General features: G+C 38.9%; 3 protein-coding genes and 4 non-coding genes across 7 annotated transcripts; 2 read left to right on the top strand and 5 right to left on the bottom strand.

Moving 5' to 3' along the window:
- Positions 1-1,133: 1,133 nt before the first annotated feature.
- Positions 1,134-4,175, top strand: LOC147545560 (uncharacterized). Its single transcript, XM_086634481.1, has 13 exons — positions 1,134-1,372; positions 1,472-1,566; positions 1,724-1,801; positions 1,886-1,956; positions 2,043-2,293; positions 2,393-2,484; positions 2,697-2,777; positions 2,853-2,923; positions 3,008-3,216; positions 3,347-3,450; positions 3,513-3,596; positions 3,679-3,755; positions 3,875-4,175. Exons 1-13 carry the CDS (start codon positions 1,288-1,290, stop codon positions 3,978-3,980), a joined length of 1,404 nt encoding a protein of 467 aa, XP_086490607.1. The 5' UTR covers positions 1,134-1,287; the 3' UTR covers positions 3,981-4,175.
- LOC147545555 (uncharacterized) lies at positions 4,118-7,041 on the bottom strand. The gene is made up of 2 exons (XM_086634482.1): positions 6,132-7,041; positions 4,118-4,426 (listed from the first exon to the last, which is right to left on the bottom strand). The coding sequence occupies exons 1-2, from the start codon at positions 6,789-6,791 to the stop codon at positions 4,268-4,270; spliced, it is 819 nt and encodes a 272-aa protein (XP_086490608.1). The 5' UTR covers positions 6,792-7,041; the 3' UTR covers positions 4,118-4,267.
- LOC147545559 (small nucleolar RNA R64/Z200 family) lies at positions 4,505-4,598 on the bottom strand. The gene has a single exon (XR_015224439.1). It is a non-coding gene; the product is annotated as a small nucleolar RNA R64/Z200 family (small nucleolar RNA).
- Positions 4,703-4,794, bottom strand: LOC147545558 (small nucleolar RNA U54). Its single transcript, XR_015224415.1, has one exon. It is a non-coding gene; the product is annotated as a small nucleolar RNA U54 (small nucleolar RNA).
- LOC147545557 (small nucleolar RNA R64/Z200 family) lies at positions 5,581-5,678 on the bottom strand. The gene has a single exon (XR_015224436.1). It is a non-coding gene; the product is annotated as a small nucleolar RNA R64/Z200 family (small nucleolar RNA).
- On the bottom strand, positions 5,800-5,896 carry LOC147545556 (small nucleolar RNA R64/Z200 family). The gene has a single exon (XR_015224437.1). It is a non-coding gene; the product is annotated as a small nucleolar RNA R64/Z200 family (small nucleolar RNA).
- A 3,716-nt stretch (positions 7,042-10,757) lies between the features above and the next one.
- On the top strand, positions 10,758-14,776 carry ATAB2 (RNA binding protein). The gene is made up of 5 exons (XM_086634480.1): positions 10,758-11,929; positions 12,025-12,094; positions 13,650-13,821; positions 13,974-14,111; positions 14,398-14,776. The coding sequence occupies exons 1-5, from the start codon at positions 11,415-11,417 to the stop codon at positions 14,655-14,657; spliced, it is 1,155 nt and encodes a 384-aa protein (XP_086490606.1). The 5' UTR covers positions 10,758-11,414; the 3' UTR covers positions 14,658-14,776.
- Positions 14,777-22,760: the final 7,984 nt, after the last annotated feature.

Here is a 22,760-nt window from a genome sequence, read left to right as displayed (position 1 = left end):
TCTCTGATCTCAATAACAAAGACAGATTTGACTCCCTTTTGTAAGGTTTTAGACAATTCTAGATAGACATAAACTATGAAAGAGATAACTGATAGATTCTAGTTTCCTTGATTACTACTAATCTTAAATGAGAAACAATCTTAAATACTTCAAACTAGGAACTCCTAAATATATCAAATACCATGAATAAAAAACTACTAAACATAGAGTTAAGTGGGTTGGTTGTCGAGCCCGTGACCACTATGGCCGAGAGGCCAACACGGCTGATGGTCTCCATCAGCATCTATGATGTCCAACACCCCATTTGGTTTTGGATTTAATGTTCTTTATGTTGTGTTTACATCACTATTTTTGTAACGCATTTCACACCCAACCCAACATGAGTATTAGTTTCGCCAACGACGAGTCAAAATAAAGACAATAGAACAAAAAAAAATGGAGAAGGACAATATAAAGGATTTTCAAGCATTTAGAACATTTTCAATGCTGCAATTTATCTCCAATTATTATTGCTCTTGATGGACATTGATTTAGTTTTTTTTTTAAAAAGTTACATAAAAATATTTGATACTTTCCATGCTATTCATATGGAGTAATCCCGACCCTAGAAAAATTCCATAGTCTTTTTATTTGGTTTTTATAAGTGTAAAGTCTCCATGACCACAATAGGCCGACCCAACCTAGCACCGTCTTGAGGCCATAGGCCGACCAGGCCTAGTTCACCAAAGAACCATGCAGGATCTGGATTCTTTCACTCCAAAAACTAGTTCAAGAGGTAAAGATTTTCTCACACTTACAAACTCATTCAATACCCTTCCACAACCAATGCGAGATTACCCCAAGAGGCTCGCCTTCAACAAATTTGGGCTTTCTAGTGTTAAGCCTATGCAGGCCAACATGCAGGGCATCGTGACCCACTATGGCTCGATACCTTTGCAAGTTGGGTCCAATTGGTGGCATGTTCGGTTAACCCAGCCCATTTTACACCGTGGGTTGTACACTTTCCACATAAATTGTTTAGTCAACCGTGGTCAATCCCGTCTCTAACTCAGGCACTTGAGGTCTGAGCCCAAACGGCTAACTGTATTTCCCTAATACAACTGTTATAACTGAAATTTGGCTATTTCTTGTTCAATAACTGAATTTTGGGTTCTTATATTCAAGATTTGATTCACCATCTTCTCCATTCTCTCTCTCTCTCTCTCTCTCTCTCTCTCTCTCTCTCTCTCAAAGTTAAAAAGAATAACAGTGAAGAACATCCATCCTGTTTCTCTCTCTAAAACAGAGATGGATCTGCCATATGAACTCCATGCCGTCATAATATGTAAAAGTTGGGTGAATGACAGGGAAACCAGCAGCAAATTCAATTCATGTAAGTCAAAACCCCTTTTCATACATTTTCTCTTTCTAAACTAAGTTGTCTTGGATGGGTTTTCTTTACTTTCTTTTTCCCCTGTTTCTGTTCTTGTAGTTGTTCATCTCACCTCCGTTCGTAAGGCTGAAGTACATTTCAGAAAGTGGAAGAAAAAAATTGAAATGCTAACAGAAGGAAGAGCCATATGTAAAGTGGGTATTGCTTGTTATTTTATCTTCAAATCCTCTTCATGTTCTTTCTGCTCATGGGTTTTGCTTGTTTTTTTCAATTTCCAAATCTTCTTGTTCTTTCTTGTGATAATGGGTATTGCTTGTTCTTTGATCTTCTTTCTGTTCATTGTGATAATAGGTGAACCTATACTACATTCTATTTGTAGATTTCGTCTTACCAAAGTCTACAGGTTTTGATTTGCTTAAAAGATTTAAGGTAGACAGAAGATTGTCTCAATTCCTATATAGTTTTGTTTTTTAAATCATATAGGTTTTGATTTAACAAGAAGATACTGAACAGGAAGATCCATATCTCCAATGGGTATACGTAGTAATCGTGAATGATAGATGGAATGCCATCGACGAGCAAAGGTAGTGTTCTTGATCAATTTGATTTCGGAAGTCAAATGCTGCTAGAGATGAATACTCTGTTTTAAGAGTGTAATTGTTGGTAACAGATGCAGGGACCAACATGTTTATATGTGCTTTGATGGTCCATTGTTACCACTAAATGTTCTCCAAGTTAGACTTTGCATACTCAAAGTAGATGAAATCACAGAGCAAAGAATTCGACAAATGCAACAACTACAACCTCAAAGTGGCTCCTCTCTCTCTAAAACTGAGATGGCTCTGGCATACAGAATCCATAACATCATAATATGTAGAAGTTGGGTGTATGGCATGGAAACCAGCAGTCAATTCAATTCATGTAATTCAAAACCCCTTTTCATACAATTTTCTCTTACTAAACTAAGTTGTCTTGGATGGGTTTTCTTTATTTTTTTTCCCCTTGTTTCTGCTCTTGTAGTTGTTCATCTCAACTCCATTCGTAAAGCTGAAGTACATTTCAGATTTTTGGAGGAAATGATAAAAATTCAAAAAGAAGGAATCGGCCCCAAGGTATATTATTTTTCTTCATTTTTCTTCGGTCAATTTTTCGAACTCATATCATGGGTATTGCTTGTTCTTATACCTTCTTCTTGTTCCTTCTGATCACGGGTTTAACTTGAATTTCCAAATGGTCTTCTCATTTATTATGATCATGGGTATTGCTTGCTCTTCTATCTTCAAATCTTCTTGTTCTTTCTGATTACGGGTTTTTTTTGTGATAGGTGAAAGAATACTACGTTCTATTTATAGATTTCATCTTCGCTGATGGTTCTTCAGGTCTTGATTTGTTTATAAGATTTAAGGTAAACAGATTGTCTAAATTCTTATATGTTATGATTGTAAAAACATAGAATTTGATTAAACAAGATACTGAACAGGCAAATCCATATCTGAAATGGGTAAACGTAATAATGGTGAATGAAAAATGGAACGATGGGGACGAGCAAAGGTATGGAACTTGAATAATTTGATTTCACAGTAAAATGCAAGTAAAGGATACTCTCTGTTTTAGTAGTGTAATTGTTGGTAACAGGTGCATGGAAGAAGGAGTTTTTGCCTGCTTTGCTGGTTCATTGTTACCTTCAAAAGTGGAGCAACTTAAAAATCGCTTACTCCAAATGGCAGAAATCGAAGAGAAAAAAAAACAACATAAAACTATTGTTGCAGAATTCAAGTACCATGGCTTAATAATAAGTGCTGCCGTCGGCCTTATCCCACCCGTCCACCACTTGTTTTCTACTTGTAATTTCGATACTTTCTGCTCTTCCGACTCAATTATTTTCTACTCGTAATTTCGATACTTTCTGTTCTTCCGACTCATGTTCTGTTTTCTATTGTGGGTTCTTATTTTGCTCTGTTTTGGTTATTGCAGTTAATTCTTCAATAACTTTAGTAGATGCTGATGATTACATTAAACAATGGGAGTCCAAAGGAAAAACCATGTTCCAGGGTCGTCAACTTACAGCACAAGTCAAGGTTTGTGTTTTATTTGTTTCAGTTATCATTTTATTCTTCTAATTTTTTTTCATTCTTTATAGGAAAAGGAAGTCTTTATTATATTCATAGATTGCTACTTCATACCAACAAGCCCTTCAGGATTTGACTTGCTCAAACGTTTTAAGGTAAACAAATCCTATATCTTCTTCATCGGCTTAATTTCATCGTATGGAAATTTAATTACCGAAACAAATAAAAAAAATGCAGAAAGAACCACATCTAAGACACATTCATTTCGTAATGTTGTCCAATGGACCCCCCTTGGAGTCGGATGTTTTTGACAGGTAAGAGACATTTATATTTATAATTTAATTTACTTGATTCTCTAAATACTAGTTGCAGAATTTAAGATTTTCGACTTCTTATTTTGAAACTTTAGTGGGTTATTGTTAATGAGTTACAGGTGCATGGCAGAAGGTGCATTTACATCCATCGATCATCCTCTGACAGTAACAAAAATAGAGCAGGCTATACAACAAATAGGTCTTGTAGCCCAAGTAACTTTGTGATTGTACAATAGATACAAGTTTGGCCTCGAGGTCAATTTCTACTGATTTTGTTTTTATCTTGATGTCGAAGGCTAGAAGGATTATCGATTGAGGTTTATCATTCAGTATTCTAGCTATTGAGTAGAACTCATATCATGTATAGGTTGAAACATAACTCCAATTCAATATAAATGATAAAAAATATATTCATGTGTATATACTTCACCCATTATAATGGAAACAAAAACAAGGAGAAACTAAATGAACTAAACAATCACCTAGAAGGCCGTCACCATCTTCCTCGGAACTTAAGCATCTACTTTTTCCACATCTTCAAGAATGAGAGCTTTAGTTGGCTTTGCCAAAAGGTCTGTGAATTCTTGGAATGGAGATCTTGTGTAGCGAGTTTCCCTCCAGAAATCAGGTGTCAAAAATCCGTATGTCTTCTGAAGGCAATCGAAAGTAGCCTGCATATTTCAAGCACAACATGGTAATCAATATAGATAACAACATGAAGTATAGGAAATTTAAATGTAGATGCATAAAATTTGCTCAGAACAGTGAATCCTCTTCTCATAGATTTCGTGAAAAATCTCTGAAGTCTGACATGTGAAGAATTTCATAAATCATCATCGAATTAGAACATTGGGGCTATAAAGCAGAGAGTTTACAGCCAACAAAATTGGTAGTACAGAACTAAATTCGATCAATGAGTTTTAACTGGTCAAAAAACACATAGAAGCAACTCTCATATCTGTTGTATGTTGTCAGCATTAACAAAAATGCTTGTCAGAATAGCGTATATTGCCTGTGTTAGGCATGTAATCATCGAGTTGCTGAGCATACTAAAAAACTTGCTGCCATCTATTAAAGAAATAAAGCATATGAAATATCTAATGAACGAATCCAACTTTGAACTTAAACTACAAAATATAAATCTTATTAGTTCACAATCCAGAAAGCAATGAATGATTCCTAGGTCGAGGGATCTTGACAAAAAATAGCATAATGTTGGAACTAAGATGAACGTTAGAGAGATCAGATATATCAGCGATGATTGTCAATCAAATTGATTCAGAACCACAGACCAAGAAGGTTACTCATCATATCTCAAAAGATCCTTCCAAAACATACAGCAAAAAAAAAGATGGAGACTACGAAATAGTTGGGATAGACTGGACGAAATTAATAAATAGAAGTAACAAATTTGAAAATTATTTAGATCTGAGAGAGATCAGATATATCAGCGATGATTGTCAGTCAAATTGATTCAGAACCACAGACCAAGAAGGTTGCTCATCATATCCCTAACAGATCCCTCCAAAAAAATCAAGGAAAAAATGATGTGATTGCAAACGATAAAAAAAAGTTAAGAATTCAAAAGAAAGAAAAACAAGCCCTATAAGTTCTATAGATCTGAGAGAGATCAGATATATCAGCGATGGTTGTCAATCAACTTGATTCAGAACCACAGACCAAGAAGGTTACTCATCATCTCCCCAAATGATCCATCCTAAGGAAATAAACATGAAACCCTAAACTAGCAGACTGCTCTTTACTAATGGTCTTAAATCTAGGTTAACCAAGTTAAAAAAAAAAAATCTAGGTTAACAGCATGAAATATGTGCTCAGAAAAATGAATTGTCTTCTCATAGACCCTGTTAACAAGATCTCTGAAGTCTGACATGTGAAGTATTTCATAAATCATCCTAGCAGAAACAATTCTAATCGAAATTCAAAAACAATACTTAATCCACCTAATTCAAAAGCTAAAACAAACTAATCACGAAAAACAAGTCGTATGCTAAGAAAAGAGACCCAACACTAAACCAACATTTGATAAGTGCTCAGAAAAATGAATTATCTTCTCATAGATCATGTAAACAAGATCTCTGAAGTCTGACATGTGAATAATTCATAAATCATCCTCGCAAAAAACAGATTACTAATCAAAACTCGAAGCAAATGAAGTCGTAACTTAACACATGAAATTTACCCACAGTCACTAGGCAAACACAAATCAAACACCCATATACAAATTGGAAGAAACCGAAAAAAAAAAACTTCCAATCCAATTAATACTAAAGCTAATAGAACTATAAATAAATCAAAAATCAATATAGCAAGTAAGAAAGTAAATGGAGAAGGTTCAGACTTGAAGAAAAAACAAACCTTGACGAAGTTGCCTAGGGTTTTGGTGGATCCACGAGAAGAGGTGAAAACATCATCAATACCAGCGAACTGCAAAACCTTTTTGGGAACCCTAGCTGCGACAATACCAGCTCCACGAGGTGCAGGAACCATTCGAACAGTGACTGAACCACATTTCCCAGTAACCTTGCAGGGAACAGTGTGAGGTTTTCCGATCTTGTTACCCCAATAACCCCTTCTCACAGGAATCACAGAAAGCTTAGCAAGAATAATGGCGCCTCGAATAGCGGTTGCCACTTCTTTGCTGCATTTTACTCCCAATCCCACATGGCCGTTAGTGTCACCAACGACGACGAAAGCTTTGAACCTAGTTCTCTGACCGGCACGGGTTTGTTTCTGAACCGGCATGATCTTCATGACTTCATCTTTGAGTTGAGGACCTAATAAGGTATCAATGATTTGATGTTCCTTCACTGCGAGTGAGTGAAGGTAGATCTGCTCCAAGCTTCTGATCTTACCTTCCTTCACGAGACGTCCGAGCTTGGTGACGGGAACCCATTTCTCTTCTTCCTCACGGCGGCCGCCACCACGACGTCCTCCCCGACGATCTCCACGGCCTCTGTCTCCTCCGCGGCCAAAACCACGACCAAAACCTCCACGATCTCCGCCTCTCTCAGCCATACTTATCTGGTTTTTGTTGAGATACGAGTGGAAGTGAGTAAGAATAGATGAAGAAGAAGAGTTTATATGGATACAGGATGCGAAATGAGGTCCGTGAAACCCTAATTAGGGTTTTGCTTTGGGTTCACCAGAAGACTGAAGATCTAGTAGAGGGGTATTTTGGTAACACCAACTTGTTTGTAGCTTGTAGAGAGAAAATGATTGGAAGGAGAGTGCCTCAATCCTCAATCACTTGGGCAATGTTAGGCGCGCGTGAAAGGTATGTTATTTTGAAGAATAGCATTTCCTATTATGATTTCTAACCATTGCATTATCTTATTTTACTACTTGCTTTTGTTTTTTTTTTTTTTGTTGAAGTTACTTGCTTTTATTGATAACTAGATTAGTACATTTTCATTTTGTACATAGATTATTTAGTTGGCGATTGTAATAGAAAGCCGACCCACCTATCTTAAGTTTGGAATTCTTCTTTGGTTGGGTTCGTGCGGGTACTATTGGTGCGTGCAGGCTAGGAGCAAATGTAATTTCAAATTGGGTTATCAGGTGGGTCAGACACTCAGGCTTGATATAAGCTAAAATTAATTATCTATTAATAGCTACTCAAACCTCAGCAGTCCGCCAAGGCACCAAACATATAATGTCATAGATTCTCACTATCAGCAGGAATAGTTGTAGTTGCTAGCATAAGTTGGGTGGTCTTATATATTAAACGTGCATAAGTCGGGCACTCGGGCGAGACTCGATATACGAATCACGTGTAGTAGTCAGCGATCTAGGGTTTGGTCGACGATTGGATTTTGGGTGGCCATGAGCATTACCTACCGAAGCGCTAAGGACCGAATCCAGACCAAAACTACCTACCCAACCGCTGAGGACCGAATCCAGACCAACATTAGCTACCCAACTGCTGAGGACCGAATCCGGACCAACGGTTTGGTTTTCCACCTCTAAATATATGATGTAGTTGGACTGATTAAATGAGAGAATCCACTATACCAAGTTCAACAAAGCTCAACAAAAAAAAAAAAAGAATTCAGTATACCACAACACAACAGAACCCAAGAGAAGTTGATGCAGGCGCATCCCTAACGGCCCCACAAGGCCACACGAACATGTCCTAGTCGGCCAAAGATTAGCAGTCTAATAAGAGTCTTAATTTAAGTATGATTCATAATGAATCTAGGTTTAGGAAGTTTCATTATTTTTAGTGTTTCTATTATTTAGGAAAGTCCAGTTTGTGTCTATCTAGGAAAGTCTGGTAATCTATAAAAGGGAGTCCAGTCTTTGTTTATGAGATATTGAAGAGAAAACCAAATCAAAGTTTATAGTTTATTAAGTTTATTCAGTTATTTTACCGTTCTTCGTTTATTTTATTTATCGTTTTTATATTTCCGCTGCGTCTACATCATGTGGTATCAGAGCCACCAAAGTTTTTGGATAATGATTCTGGAAATTTTTTTCCAGACCTGTTAAATCCGTATCAATCGTATTCTATTCGTCAAGATGATTATATTCAATCAGATTATACTCATCAAGGGATAACGAATCGATGTTCATGTGCATCATGTGTGTATGAGAATAAGAATTCGTACGATTATCATTGGAATCCGGGAGAAACCGTAAGAGAAAACTCATCGCAACCTCCATCCTCTTATTATCCGACAAACACCGAACCACCACCATCACCACCACCTCCGTACTCTTATACACCACCACCGTACTATTATACTCCACCTCCGTACTCTAATCATTCACCACCACCGAATTCACCACCGCATTCATCATCACCGTCACCACCTCCACCATTGTCTTATACAACTTCACATCCATATTACTCTTATACACCACCTCCGTCCTCGTATACACCACTACCGTACTCACCACCATATTCACCATCACCTCCATCTTCTTATACACCACCTCCGTACTCTTATTTACCATCACGTCCATCTTCTTATACACCACCACCGCCACCACAAACGACGTCTGCCGAAACGGTTCAATCATTACTATCCGATTTAGCTAAGATTCAAGATATGTGTGACGACCTCAGAACATTAATACGTCAACCATATTCCTCGTCGATTTTATCTTTCAATCATGAAGAAGAAAAAGAAGAATACAAAGAAGTGGAAGAAGTTGATCATGAAGAAGTTGAAGAGGGAGATTGTGAAAAAGATGATTCTAACTACAAAGAAATAATAGAAGAAGATGATACCAATAAAGGAGTTCACTTTGAACATAACAAAATTCTTTCGAATTTGGTGGAAGAAAAAGTTATCAGTGGCTTAGTTATTTTTCGGAATTCAAGCGACAACGTAATCAAGTCCAAAATATTACCCTTAGTCAACGTTTCTTTGCCCTTAGGAAATTCTTATGCTAAGGCATACTTGGGTAAATCCCAGAAAGATGGTCCAAAGTATTGGCTTAATTTTTTTGCCAGTTCCACCATGTATACTTCCAATGGAAGTGAATATGACACCATAGAAGTTGGGCAAGGAAATTTGAGGCTAATTTATAACTACCATGAAGAAAAACGTACTCACTATATTCATAACAAAAGCTCGGTCACAACACCCTTGAATCAATCGTACAGTTTCTATTCTGGATCATCGTCTAAAGAAGGCATTCCTTTGCTCAGCGAAGACTATGATTTTTCTCTCGACGAAGAAATTCTTTACCTTGTTTGGGATCCAGGAGCCTTCACAGTTTCACAAACTCGAACTTCGGCTTCTTGCGTTTCTCCTTTTGAAAATATCTTTCAAGGATCAGATTTATGGGTTACGTTAATGGGTAATCCATCAAATAGAGGTTATCTTCAGCAACGATCTTTTGTTATGATACAAGATCCACAACCACATATTATTCCTGGTGAGAAGATAAAAACTTTGGGGCTTAATTATGATGGGTTTAGTTTTTGTGTTGCTAGTATGTGTCAATTATATCTTATAGATACAAGAAAGCCAATGACTCTGGTATTGGGGAGGATTCATGGTATTGATAAACCAAATTCTATTGAAGTGTTCAAATTGATGGGACTGATCATTCACGTCTCTAATGTGTTCGATAAAGAATTTCTTAGAAATATTCATGCGATAGGTAATTTTGCTACAATACCTTCTAGAAAAAGCAGAGCTTATGTCAAACATATAAATTTTGGAACTATGTGGGCTCGGAATGTAACTAAATTTCCACGTGATTATCGAGTTCGGGTTTATAAAATTCACGAAGATGAACGTGGGAAGGTAGTTTTTGAGTATCATATCAACGCTACATGTTTCCAGATCGATATCTTAATCGCTTTTGGTTATGCTTCTACGAGTTTCTTCTACGGGTTTGAAGATAGTCGACACCTTGTTCAGTTATTTCAGGTGGTTATGAAAGGAAACAAGGTGGTTTTCATATTGGAATTGAAGACGACATTCATTGTTGTTTTCCCAATAAAGAAGGTCGTATTTGTGATTTCTTTCCTGAAACTCAAAGATGACGGTCGATGTCGCAATTTGTTGGATATTTCTTCACAATTGTTGATTTTGCGAATCTTGGCGCGTCAAAGGGTTCGGATTCTAGTGGGTTCACTAGTCCATCATTGTCTTTTACGTATTTCCAAGAAATTTCGTGAAAAGTGGGCATTACGGATCGGTATGACAAAACTCATCGTATGCGGGTGCATCAAATTGTTTTCTTCATCGAAAAAGTTCGGGACGAACCTTCTGGGGAAAGGGGAGCTGATGCAGGCGCATCCCAAACGGCCCCACAAGGCCACACGAACATGTCCTAGTCGGCCAAAGATTAGCAGTTTAATAAGAGTCTTAATTTAAGTATGATTCATAATGAATCTAGGTTTAGGAAGTTTCATTATTTTTAGTGTTTCTATTATTTAGGAAAGTCCAGTTTGTGTCTATCTAGGAAAGTCTAGTAATCTATAAAAGGGAGTCCAGTCTTTGTTTATGAGATATTGAAGAGAAAACCAAATCAAAGTTTATAGTTTATTAAGTTTATTCAGTTATTTTACCGTTCTTCGTTTATTTTATTTATCGTTTTTATATTTCCGCTGCGTCTACATCAAAATTCCTATGTTTGATTATCAATATCATATAGATTTTTGGATTCAACAGATGGAAGATTGGTTTAGAAACCAAGAAGTCCATGACGAAGATAAGGTTTTTGTCATCGAACAACACTTGTCTAAAAGAGTCTATGAAAAATTCAACGAGATGCAATGGAGACTCATTGATCAAGGAAAAAAATTCGTCGACGATTGGACTACATTGAAAAGCATCTTTAGGTATGTTTTTCTTCCTTTAGATGAATATTTTTCATATGTGGAGACAAACCTCAAAAAAAAAAAAAAGAATCCAGTATACCACAACACAACAGAACCCAAGAGAAGTGTAATGGGAGTGTAAGAATAAGTTGGTGTAATTAGAATGTAAGAATAAGTTGGCGGCTAACAGAGTAGATTAAGTTGGTGTTGCAAGTACTAAGTAGTATCCGATTCCCCAGAAGCATAGCTAACTGTCACCAACGGATATTTGTGGATAGATAACATTCCCCACTCCTCTCTCTCTCTCTCTATCTCTCTCTAAGTAACCAGCGAGTCTTTTGCGAGCAACACGAGCCATGGCGAGTCTGAGCTTCAATTCAGCTAGAATTAGAAACCATAAGCCCCAATCTCAAAAACCCATCTCCAATTTCACACCCTCTTCACTCCCATTCTCTTCCTCTAATTTCTCATCAAACCCACAAATTTCTAAACTCAAATTATCTCAATCAAGACTGAATTCCATCTCTGAAGGATCAGTTTCTTTACCTACTGAAGATACTCCTGTTTCAACCCCAACAAACAATATAGAAGAAGATGAAGAAGATGACCCAACAACGGAAGTGTTCTATTTAGACCCAGAATTTGATTCCAATAGCATTTCAGAGTGGGAATTGGATTTCTGTTCAAGACCCATTTTAGATATCAGAGGGAAAAAAGTATGGGAGCTTGTTGTTTGTGATAATACTCTTTCTCTTCAGTTTACTAAGTATTTCCCAAACAATGTTATCAATAGTATTACTTTAAAAGATGCCATGGTTTCAATTAGTGAGAATTTAGGGGTTCCGTTGCCCGAAAAGATTCGATTTTTCAGGTAACTTTCCTTCAATTTCAGTTTCTCTATATATACATATAAAAAATGATTTAAGCTGATAAGTTTTGTTTACTGTTTTTTGTGATTTATACTAGGTTACAGATGCAAACAATTATAACAAAAGCATGTAGGGAGCTTGGTATAAAACCTATTCCAAGTAAAAGGGTAAGTAAGCATTAATCTTTTAAATCTGTAATCTTGAGACGGGGAAAGTTCGATTATAGGCCTTGTAGTTTGCCCATGTATCACTTGACTCGGCCAATTGACCTTTAGGGTGGATGTGTTTGAGCACAGTGTGCCTAACTCTCCATGAAAACCTACTTGCAACGAAATCACTAATTGCCCAGAAGAAGTGGGATACTAAATGAGTGAAGTAATTTAGGCCATTTATCCAAGCAATTTCAGAACCCTCTTGTAAGTAAAGTAGTTAAAGATCGATATAAACTGTTCTCGTCAGTCCTAGTGTTATCTCAGCATTGAAATTTTGGTTGCGTTAAAAACCACCTTGCCTAAGAAGATAGCACTTCTATAAGAGATGCAACATTAATACATTATAGTATATGAGATGACCAGACTCAACCAACACAACACTATATCCCAATTCTCATGGCTGTGACTGCGAAGGTTTCGAAATATTTTTTTTCAGTTTTTGTAGTTAACAGAATATGACTTCCCTTTAGTTAGTGTTTGAGTATAGGTAGGGACTTTAATGTATTTCTTCGGGAAGCTACACAGTTAGAATGACTCGGCTTTAATCTATGGATTCTACTGAATGAAGGACCTAAGCGGTTTTTGGTATAATTCATCTTTGCTTTAGTAGAGATTGAAAAGAGAATGTGAGGTTGAAATACATATTATAAACTATTATTAAGATTTGGGTACTTCGACAAGTTTAACTTCAAGATAAGGCCTTCATATTTGTAGTCTTTATTAAGTTTGTGGACATCAACCTCAAAACCAATTGGCAATGAATGAAGAAGTCTTGATGTTATATCTTGGTTATAAGACTTTGTTTTTTTCCATTAGGGACTATTCTCACACATCCCCTTTTATGTGGCATTTGTCAGCCTAACTCGGATCTTTTTGTTGGTGCGTGGAGCATTTGTGACCCTATGAGTTTACCACGTGTAGGCCTAGATCTGATACCATGTTAAGCTTCTAAACATCTAACTCAAAACCAATTGGCAAGATGAGAGGTCATAGACGTTGTATTCTTAACTATGGGACCTCCTATGTCCATGTAGGAAAATTCTCACAGTAGTGACACCTCAGGCAATATATAAACTACCGTTGAGTGCCTTTTTTATGCTCCAGCTCGTAGAAGTAGGAGCAGAACCACGATTTCATGTTTAAGGGTCGTCGAAAAGTTAAAATTTCAGTAATCAAACTTCTAGTTACATAGCTGCACATTTCAGCCAGTCATCATCTTCTAACACTGTTTCTTACTTGATCTTTCTCACCAAATTCACTTCACAATGAAACCAAATGGAAGAAGATTTTACGGGCAAATGCCTGCAGAAAATCTACATCGCTGTTATTATCGACATTTGTTTCACTGACAAGGGTTTTCTTTCTGTATTTTGAATAACAACCCTTACTAGTAATCTCTGTCATGCTTAGTCTTTAAGAATGCAAATAGACATAAGAATGTCCGCTTTCATTTTCTACCTAGGACTGAGTTCTCTTACATTTTGGTCGATGATTGTGTTGCTATATCCAGTGTTTATCGTTACAACTATGGCTGGAAGAGAGGTATGAGACTGTTTACACACGCCATCCTGGTTTCAAAGAAGGCGCTAAACCACTTCTGTCTTTAGATAATCCATTCCCAATGGAACTTCCCGAAAACCTTTTCGGTGAAAAATGGGCTTTTGTTCAGCTACCTTACTCAGGTACGCTTATTTGATTTCCTGCTACGATATTTTTGAAATATTCTCTTCAACATTAATCTCCTACCTTGAGGTTACATATTAAATTCGCTATCACTATTGCTCGTTTCTTTTCGACCAGCTTTTCTCAAGTTTAATTTTGGTTTTGTTATCAGCTGTTCAAGAAGAGGCCTCGTCGTTAGAGACAAAGTTTGGCGCAAATCTGGATTTGGACCTATTGGGAATTGACATTGATGAAAAGACATTGATTCCGGGACTCTCTGTAGCAACTTCACGCGCTAAACCTCTAGCAGGTATCAGTACCTCTTGATTTTCATTCCGAAACGTCTCAATTCAAATGTAAGATTTCATTTCTTAGTTACTTAAAATACAAATTTATGTACGAAAAATTACAAAATAAGTTGTACTCACTGTCAAATAAGGCTTTGGGATTGCTTTCCTGTTAAATAAAAGTACTTTTTATTATTTTGATGGTAGTGTCATAAGCAACTGTTTTATTATGGTGTTGTCATAAGTAACGTCACAATGGTACCATACCAACCCTAATTATACTAATCGATGTACAATCTATGTGGACAGCATGGATGAATGGAATGGAAGTATGCTCAGTCGAAGCTGATACAGCTCGTGCTTGCTTGATCCTATCAGTGGGAATTTCAACCCGATACGTTTACGCCACTTACAAGAAAACGTCAACGACAACGAAAGAGTCTGAAGCTTGGGAAGCAGCAAAGAAAGCATGTGGAGGGTTGCATTTTCTTGCCATTCAAGAGAGCTTAGATTCAGATGATTGTGTTGGGTTTTGGCTCCTACTAGATTTACCCCCACCACCTGTTTAATCACTTAAAACCTAGTGTATTCAAGTAAGATGAAATACTACGTGGGTAGAGTTGAACTATCAAATAGTCTTTTGTTGTAAAACTTGATGATTATGATGAGTCTTGACTACTTATTCAAATGTTTTTCATTATTGTAATGTTGATCAATAGTTGTTAGGAAGTGAAATTCAAATTTTCAAGATTTAGGTGGCTTTTGGTTCTTGACCTGGAATTCTGGATATGTATCCTAAGGGATGGGAGAACGGCTCGAGAGCCTGCCACCCAAGTCGGACTGTCCCGGAGTCCACGATGGCTCATGGTTACCCGTTTCACGACTTGGGCTAGCCTGACCCGCACCCTAGGAATCAAGTAGTCGGGATGTCAGTGTTAGGTGCTCGGGTCTCCTGGGGCCGACCCGACGTCAACTACCCAATTGACACAGCCCTGTAGGGCGGTCGCATATAAGCCTGGATAGGGTAGCTTGTAACACGACGGAAGTAGGCCGAGTGGTCGGACTTGTACCTTCAAGTGTTTCCTGCTGAATCACAGCTGCTTCTTTCTGAATTGACTGGTAAAAATAGAATCCAATAAGTGTTCTTATATCTTTAATTACTGATTGTTATTGACATAGTTACACAAAATTTTATCACAAAATGAAACAGAAAAACCCATGAAAACAAAGAAATAACACAAGATCAAAACAGAACCAATAACAGATTTTCTTCATATTAGTGTTAGCCGATAATTATATCCTACCATATCGGTTCATCATTGTATATTCTTTGTATATTTACTTCCGTAATTATCTCGATGTATATTTAGCTATTTCTGTATTTAACCCATTCCATTGTAACTATATATATGAATTGTGATCAATGAAATAAGGCAAGGGTTTAGAATATCTTACATGGTATCAGAGCTTACTAGGGTTTGTTTTCGATCAAACCACTGCCGTCCTATATCTTCTTGCCAGATTTCGATCGGCATTCTTCTTTCCTTCACCTTTCATATGGCCGACAGAGCTCCTGCATCGTTCAATGAACCAGCCACCCACAAATCCCTTCACCCGGTTTACACAGTTTCCAACATTCAACATAAGGTACGTATCCTCGATGGTACAAAAGTCTCTTATTCCTTGTGGGTTAAACTCTTTACTCTTCATGCAAAAGGTTACAATGTGCTTTGTCACATCGACGGTTCGCCGCCACCACATAAGGAATCTGCCGATTTTGCTTCGTGGGAGACCATAGACTCCATTGTTTTACAATGGATCTATGGTACTCTATCAGACGATCTTCTTGTCCGTGTCATGGCCGATGAATCCACAGCCTTAGAAGCTTGGTTACGAGTGAAACACCTCTTTAGAAACAACAAAGGACCCCGATCCCAAGCCATACAACATGAACTAGCCAACCTTACCCTAGCCTCTATGCCTTCACTTGATGCGTATTGTCAAAAGATACGCGACTTGACCGACCAACTATATGCCCTAGATTTTCCCATGAATGACCAACAAAGAGTACTACATCTTGTTAAGGGTCTTCCCAAGGAATTTGACACAATAGCCTCTATTTTGAATAATTCCTTACCCACTTGGGAAGACGCCATTGACCAACTCATATCCGAGGCCGGTCGTCTTAAAACACGAGACGCCGTCACCAAAAACCCCGCAATTGCGGCTGCCATACCACCATCCAACCCACCCCCTCACAACAACCGTAACCAAACCAACAGGCCCAATACCCGTCACCATTACCGACCCAATAACCACACCAACCATAGCCAATCCTACCATTATAACCGCACCCCACCAAACCCAACCCAACACACCTACAATAGGCCTGTCACCCAACCACCTCCTTACCCAACCAACAACCACCAGTAACCCTATTACCCACCATTTTGGGCACCACCTTACTGGACCCCACCACCATGTCCTTACCCTACCCAGAATTGGTCTCAACCATGGAACCCGCAAACTCCTACTCGCGGCAATCGTCGAATGGCTCAAGCAAATCTGGCAGGGGTTGATCCACTTGAACCAACTCAACTTGCTGAAGCAGTTCATGCCCTATCCGTGGATACAGACGTAAGCAATGATCCGTGGAACTTTGACACAGGTGCCTCTTCTCACATTTCTTTCAATAAGAGTAATATTGAAAAATTTTCTACTATTGCACCAATAGCGTAAATAATTGTTGGTGATGGCAATAAACTTCCAGTTATGGGCTCGGGAAACTCCACCCTTAACTTTGCCTCCAAACCCCTATACCTTAAAAATATCCTATTTAATCCCAACATCGTCAAAAACCTTATTTCTGTTCGTCAATTCAATGTTGACAATTACACTTCTATTGAATTTGACCCCTATGGTTTTTCTGTGAAGGATTTCAAGGATGGCACGATCCTGAGTCGTCACAACAGTTCGAGTGACCTGTACCCGCTCACCCAAAATGCTTCCGCCACTGCTTGTTTTGCTTCTACCCAAGACTCTCCATTCTGGCACAATCGACTCGGTCACCCGGGTCAACCAGTGATGGATTTTCTTCGTTTGAATAACTCTATCTCTTGTAATAAACAGAAGAGCTCATCTCTCTGTCATGCTTGTCAGTTGTCGAAACATAAACGACTACCTTTTTATGATTCAAGTACTCATACTTTATGTCCTTTCTCGTTATTACATTGCGATTTATGGACTTCACCTTTGTTAAGTCATGCAGGGTATAAATATTATTTGGTAATCATTGATGACTTTACTCAATACACATGGGTTTATCCCCTTCGTTTTAAATCGGAAACCTTTTCCAAAATCACACACTTTCACCAATTTGTCACCACCCAATCCCGCCTACCCATCCAAACCATACAATGTGACATGGGAGGAGAATTCGACAACACAAACTTTCACAACTTCACTTCCCAAAATGGCATACAACTTCGCTTTTCTTGCCCTCACACATCTCAACAAAATGGCAAAGCGGAGCGCATGATTCGTCGCCTCAACGAAATCATGTTTACCCTTCTTACCCATGCCTCTCTCCCTTCCAACTTTTGGGTTGAGGCTCTCCATACAGCCAGCTATCTTCATAATATCCTTCCAACCAAACTGCACCAAAACCGCACCCCCTTATCCCTCTTGTACCTTCGGGAGCCATCCTACGATCACCTTCGCGTCTTCGGATGCCTATGCTACCCCAACACCTCCGCCACCCGGCCCCATAAGCTTACTCATCGAGCCACACCGTGTCTCTTCCTTGGCTATCCGGCCAACTACCGCGGTTATCGTTGCCTCGAACTCTCCTCGGGCAAAACCATCTTCTCACGTCATGTAACCTTTGACGAGACAATCTTCCCGATGGTCAACCCTCAAACACCTCCACCCTCCCACGACTTTCTCGACCCAAATCCTCTCATGTTTGACCCAACCTATTTTGCGTCCTCATCATCCCAGCCCACAGCCCAGCCTCTTTCGGAACCACCTGTCCAGGCCCATTCCCCCACCCCAGCCATCCCCACTCCCCAACCGGCCCAACCCACTACCTCAATATCCACCCAACCCCTCTCCCACAATGTCCCACCGAATCCACCACTCAACTCATCCCCACCTACTCAGCAACCCGAACCGTCCCACCCAATGCAAACCCGCTCGCGGTCAGGCATTTTCAAACCCAAACTGCCGTATTCCCTCCATACCAGTACATCACCCACCATGTCACCTCTTCCAAAGTCCCATCTCACCGCCCTCTCCGACCCGAACTGGAAACTTGCCATGACTGACGAATATGAAGCTCTATTGGCCAACAATACGTGGGAACTTGTCCCTCGACCACCTGATGTCCCGGTCATATGCTGTATGTGGCTTTTCAAGCACAAGTTCCACGCGGATGGCTCTCTCGAACGTCATAAGGCTCGTTTGGTCGTCAATGGGAAAAGCCAAACAGTGGGCGTTGATTGTGATGACACATTTAGCCCGGTTGTCAAACCCACCACCATTCGCACGGTGCTCAGTCTTGCTATTTCGCGTGGTTGGTCGACTCACCAACTTGATGTCAAAAACGCGTTCTTACACGGGCACCTAAAGGAAACCGTATACATGTTTCAACCCCCTGGCTTCACATCCACATCCAATCCCAAATTTGTCTGCAAACTTAAGAAATCTTTATATGGTCTAAAGCAAGCTCCACGAGCTTGGTATCAGCGTTTTGCAGGTTATCTACTTAAGTGTGGCTTCAGGAGCAGTGTCTGCGACACATCTCTTTTCATTTATCACCATGGGGACCAGATGGCTTATCTGTTACTGTATGTAGACGACATTATTTTGACTGCCTCCAGCGATGAACTACTACAGAACATCATTAAGTCACTTACTACTGAATTCAAAATGTCTGATCTGGGGACTCTACATCATTTTTTGGGTATTGCTGTCAACAAACAAGCTAACGGGTTATTTCTCTCGCAATCAACTTATGCAGCTGATATTTTGTCTCGTGCGAACATGTCTAATTGCAAACCCGCTAGCACTCCTGTCGAGGTCGGATCCAAACTTAGTGCCGAAAGTGGTCCCGCTTTTACAGATGGTTCTTTATACAGGAGCTTGGCCGGGGCTTTACAGTATCTCACGATCACCAGGCCTGACATTGCCTACGCTGTCCAACAGGTCTGTCTATTTATGCACTCTCCTCGGGAACCACATTTTCAGTTTCTGAAACGGATTCTTCGCTACATTAAAGGCACCTTAGATCAGGGCTTATTACTTTCCCCGTCATCTTCCACCGAATTGACTGCATTCTCAGATGCTGACTGGGGCGGGTGCCCCGACTCCAGACGCTCCACCTCTGGTTACTGTGTTTATCTTGGATCCAACTTGATCTCCTGGTCTTCTAAACGACAGTCTACAATTTCACGGTCCAGCGCAGAAGCTGAATACCGGGCCGTGGCAAACACCGTTGCAGAACTTAGCTGGGTTCGTAATCTTCTACTTGAACTACATATCCCTGTTCGCCACGCCTCAATCATCTACTGTGACAACATCTCGGCTGTCTACCTCTCCGACAATCCAGTTCAACACCAACGCACCAAACATATCGAATTGGATATTCATTTTGTCCGAGAAAAGGTTCGCCTTGGATCCGTCAAAGTCCTCCACGTCCCTGCCGACTATCAGTATGCCGACATCTTCACCAAAGGGCTGCTGAAGCATCTATTCCAACGTTTTCGATCCAGTTTATGCCTTCGGTCTCCTCCGGCTCAAACTGCGGGGGCGTGTTAGCCGATAATTATATCCTACCATATCGGTTCATCATTGTATATTCTTTGTATATTTACTTCCGTAATTATTTCGATGTATATTTAGCTATTTCTGTATTTAACCCATTCCATTGTAACTATATATATGAATTGTGATCAATGAAATAAGGCAAGGGTTTAGAATATCTTACAATTAGGTCTCAAGATCAACCCAAATTCTTCAAAAACAGCAAAATTGATACTGATTTCACCAAGGTTGATTGAGCATTGATTTCCAAACACAGTAAGCACAGACAAGTTTCTGAGAAATACAATCACAATGGTACCCATACCAACTGACCCTAATTATGTTGATCGATATACAATCTATGTGGACACTGGACAGCGTGGATGAACAGATTGGAAGTATGCTCAGTCGAAGCTGATACAACTCGTGCTTGCTTGATCCTATCAGTGGGAATTTCAACCCGATACGTTTACGTCACTTACAAGAAAACGTCAACGACGACGAAAGAGTCTGAAGCTTGGGAAGCAGCAAAGAAAGCATGTGCAGGGTTGCATTTTCTTGCCATTCAAGAGAGCTTAGACTTAGATGATTGTGTTGGGTTTTGGCTCCTACTAGATTTACCCCCACCACCTGTTTAATCACTTAAAACCTAGTGTATTCAAGTAAGATGAAATCCTATGTGGGTAGAGTTGAACTATCAAATAGTCTTTTGTTGTAAAACTTAGATGATTATGATGAGTCTTGATTACTTTTTTGATGAGGAGAGTCTTGATTACTTATTTAAATGTTTTTCATTGTCGTAATTTAGATCCATAGTGGTTAGGAAGTGAAATTCAATTTTTCAGGATTTTAAGGTGCCTTTTGGTTCTTGATCTGGAATTATGGATAGATATCCCTTGAGGTGGGAAAACGGCTCGCGAGCCTGGCACCCAAATCGGCTTGTCCGAGAGCCCGCAATGGCCCATTGTTACTCGTCGGCTTGGGCTAGCCTGACCCACACCCTGTGAATCAAGTAGTTGGGTCTGTATGGACCCTGTGTCTCCTGAGGCCGACCCGCATATCAACTACCCAATTGGCACAGCCCTGTACGCCCGTCGCATATAAGCCCGGATGAGGTAGCTTGTAACACGACCTAAGTGACCAGCCCTGTACCTACCCGACTGAAGAGTCATGACCCCTCAGTTTTCTAGGAGAACATAGATTGAAAACCTTCAAGTGTTTCCTGCTGAATCACAGCTACTTGTTTCTGTGATTGACTAGTAAAATCAGAATCCAACAAGTGTTCCAATATATACATAATTATCAATCTTTAATTACTGATTGTTATTGAGATAATTACACCAAATTTTATCACAAAATGAAACAGAAACCCCATGAATCACAAAGAGAAACACAAGATCAAAACAGAGTTTCTTCATAATAGGTCTCAAGATCAACCCATATTCTTCAAACCCAGAAAACTAGTGCTGATTTCACCAAGATTAATTGAGCATTGATTTCCAAACACAGTAAGCACAGACAAGTTTCTCAGAGATATAAACATAAACAGCAAATGATAAACACATCAACATAATATCTTTCCAATCACCCTTCTGCTTAGGACTCAAGTTCTCTTTCATTCTCCTCCCAATTGTCTCAATACCCACGAAAATTCTCGAAACCAATTGCTTATTTTCCTTGTCTTTATGATCTTTTTCATCCTTTGGATCTGAAAAATTACATATTGGTTCAGAGCTAATACAAAATACAGAGAAATGGGTTCTTGAATTTAGTCTAAATGAGGGAATTGAATTGTTCTTGGTGTAAAAAGAATGAAGAATTGATAGTGAAGTAGCCATGGAAGAAAAATGAGTTTTAATGGTGGTTTGATTTGGAATTGTCAATCATGGTTGGAAGATAGGAGAAGATGGTTTATTGTTGATCCAATTTAGCAAGACTTTGTTATCAAAATTTCTAAGTAACTAAAGAAAAAGAATCTATTGTTTGGAGATGAAGAAAATATCTATTGTTTTGAGAGTGAAAGGCTTGAAATTAGTGTAGAAAAGTTTAAAAGATGGATAAGAAAATGTGTTGTGTGGGTGACTTTGATTTGGATAATACATCAAGGAACATTTTTAGTTGAACCTAATTGGATCAAATTTGGCTCTTGTGTGGTAAAAAGTTTCTAAAATTTATTACAGAGCAAAAAAGTACTTTGCTAACTAAAGGTATAAAATTTTATTCAACAAAAAAAAAAAAAAAAAAAACTAAAGGTATAAAATTTAGGTAGTCTTTATTCAATATTTGTTGGTTTGGACTTTTAAGTAGATGACTACAAACTTAACATTGTATCAGAGTCGCGCCCCTACAAACCATATATTCAATGGTTAGACGTGATTACGACCACATAAAAATATATATTTTAGTAACTAAGAATGTAGACAGAGGCGGACCTATGTGAAGACCAGCCTAAGCAGTGGCCCAGGCTGGAATTTATAATCCTTATTAAGAATATAACAGAGTTGGCCCACTAGTTCAATGGTTGGGACTTGAAGTTGGGCACCAAGGGTCATGAGTTCAACTCCCATGATCTGCACGCCACTTTTCTTCAAGTACCTATGAAAGGCGCCTCCATTAAGTCAAAGTTTTTGTGGGAAAGAGGTGTCCTTAACTTTGTTCAGGGCGTCTTTAGAACTACCCTTCTTGAGACTAATTCTAAAACGAAAGATTAAATGAACATCCAGACCCCTATGATGCTAATAAGGTTATACGGTATTAGGGGCTCAAGATATTATTAATTATGTATCAATGTCACCAAAAATGAAATAACTACTATTTTTTTTTTTTTTGAAACCCATAAAATGTGATAACTATTATTGGCATCCCTTCTT

Source organism: Eschscholzia californica, unplaced genomic scaffold (assembly GCF_041429995.1).
Source record: "Eschscholzia californica isolate CP2 unplaced genomic scaffold, dmEscCali1.0.p SCAF_4, whole genome shotgun sequence".
NCBI lineage: Eukaryota > Viridiplantae > Streptophyta > Magnoliopsida > Ranunculales > Papaveraceae > Eschscholzia > Eschscholzia californica.
The sequence above is the reverse complement of the archived record's forward strand: the minus strand, read 5'-3'. Positions and strand labels throughout refer to the sequence as shown.

Bases quoted from the DNA above. Each gene is read 5' to 3' on its own strand.
- LOC147545560 (XM_086634481.1), top strand. From the start codon at position 1,288: ATGGATCTGCCATATGAACTCCATGCCGTCATAATATGTAAAAGTTGG. The intron at 1,802-1,885 runs GTAGACAGAAGA...GATACTGAACAG, and splicing joins ATTTGCTTAAAAGATTTAAG to GAAGATCCATATCTCCAATG. The intron at 2,778-2,852 runs GTAAACAGATTG...GATACTGAACAG, and splicing joins ATTTGTTTATAAGATTTAAG to GCAAATCCATATCTGAAATG.
- ATAB2 (XM_086634480.1), top strand. From the start codon at position 11,415: ATGGCGAGTCTGAGCTTCAATTCAGCTAGAATTAGAAACCATAAGCCC. The intron at 11,930-12,024 runs GTAACTTTCCTT...GATTTATACTAG, and splicing joins GAAAAGATTCGATTTTTCAG to GTTACAGATGCAAACAATTA. The intron at 12,095-13,649 runs GTAAGTAAGCAT...TGCTATATCCAG, and splicing joins AACCTATTCCAAGTAAAAGG to TGTTTATCGTTACAACTATG.
- LOC147545555 (XM_086634482.1), bottom strand. From the start codon at position 6,791: ATGGCTGAGAGAGGCGGAGATCGTGGAGGTTTTGGTCGTGGTTTTGGC. The intron at 4,427-6,131 runs GTTTGTTTTTTC...TGAAATATGCAG, and splicing joins CCCTAGGCAACTTCGTCAAG to GCTACTTTCGATTGCCTTCA.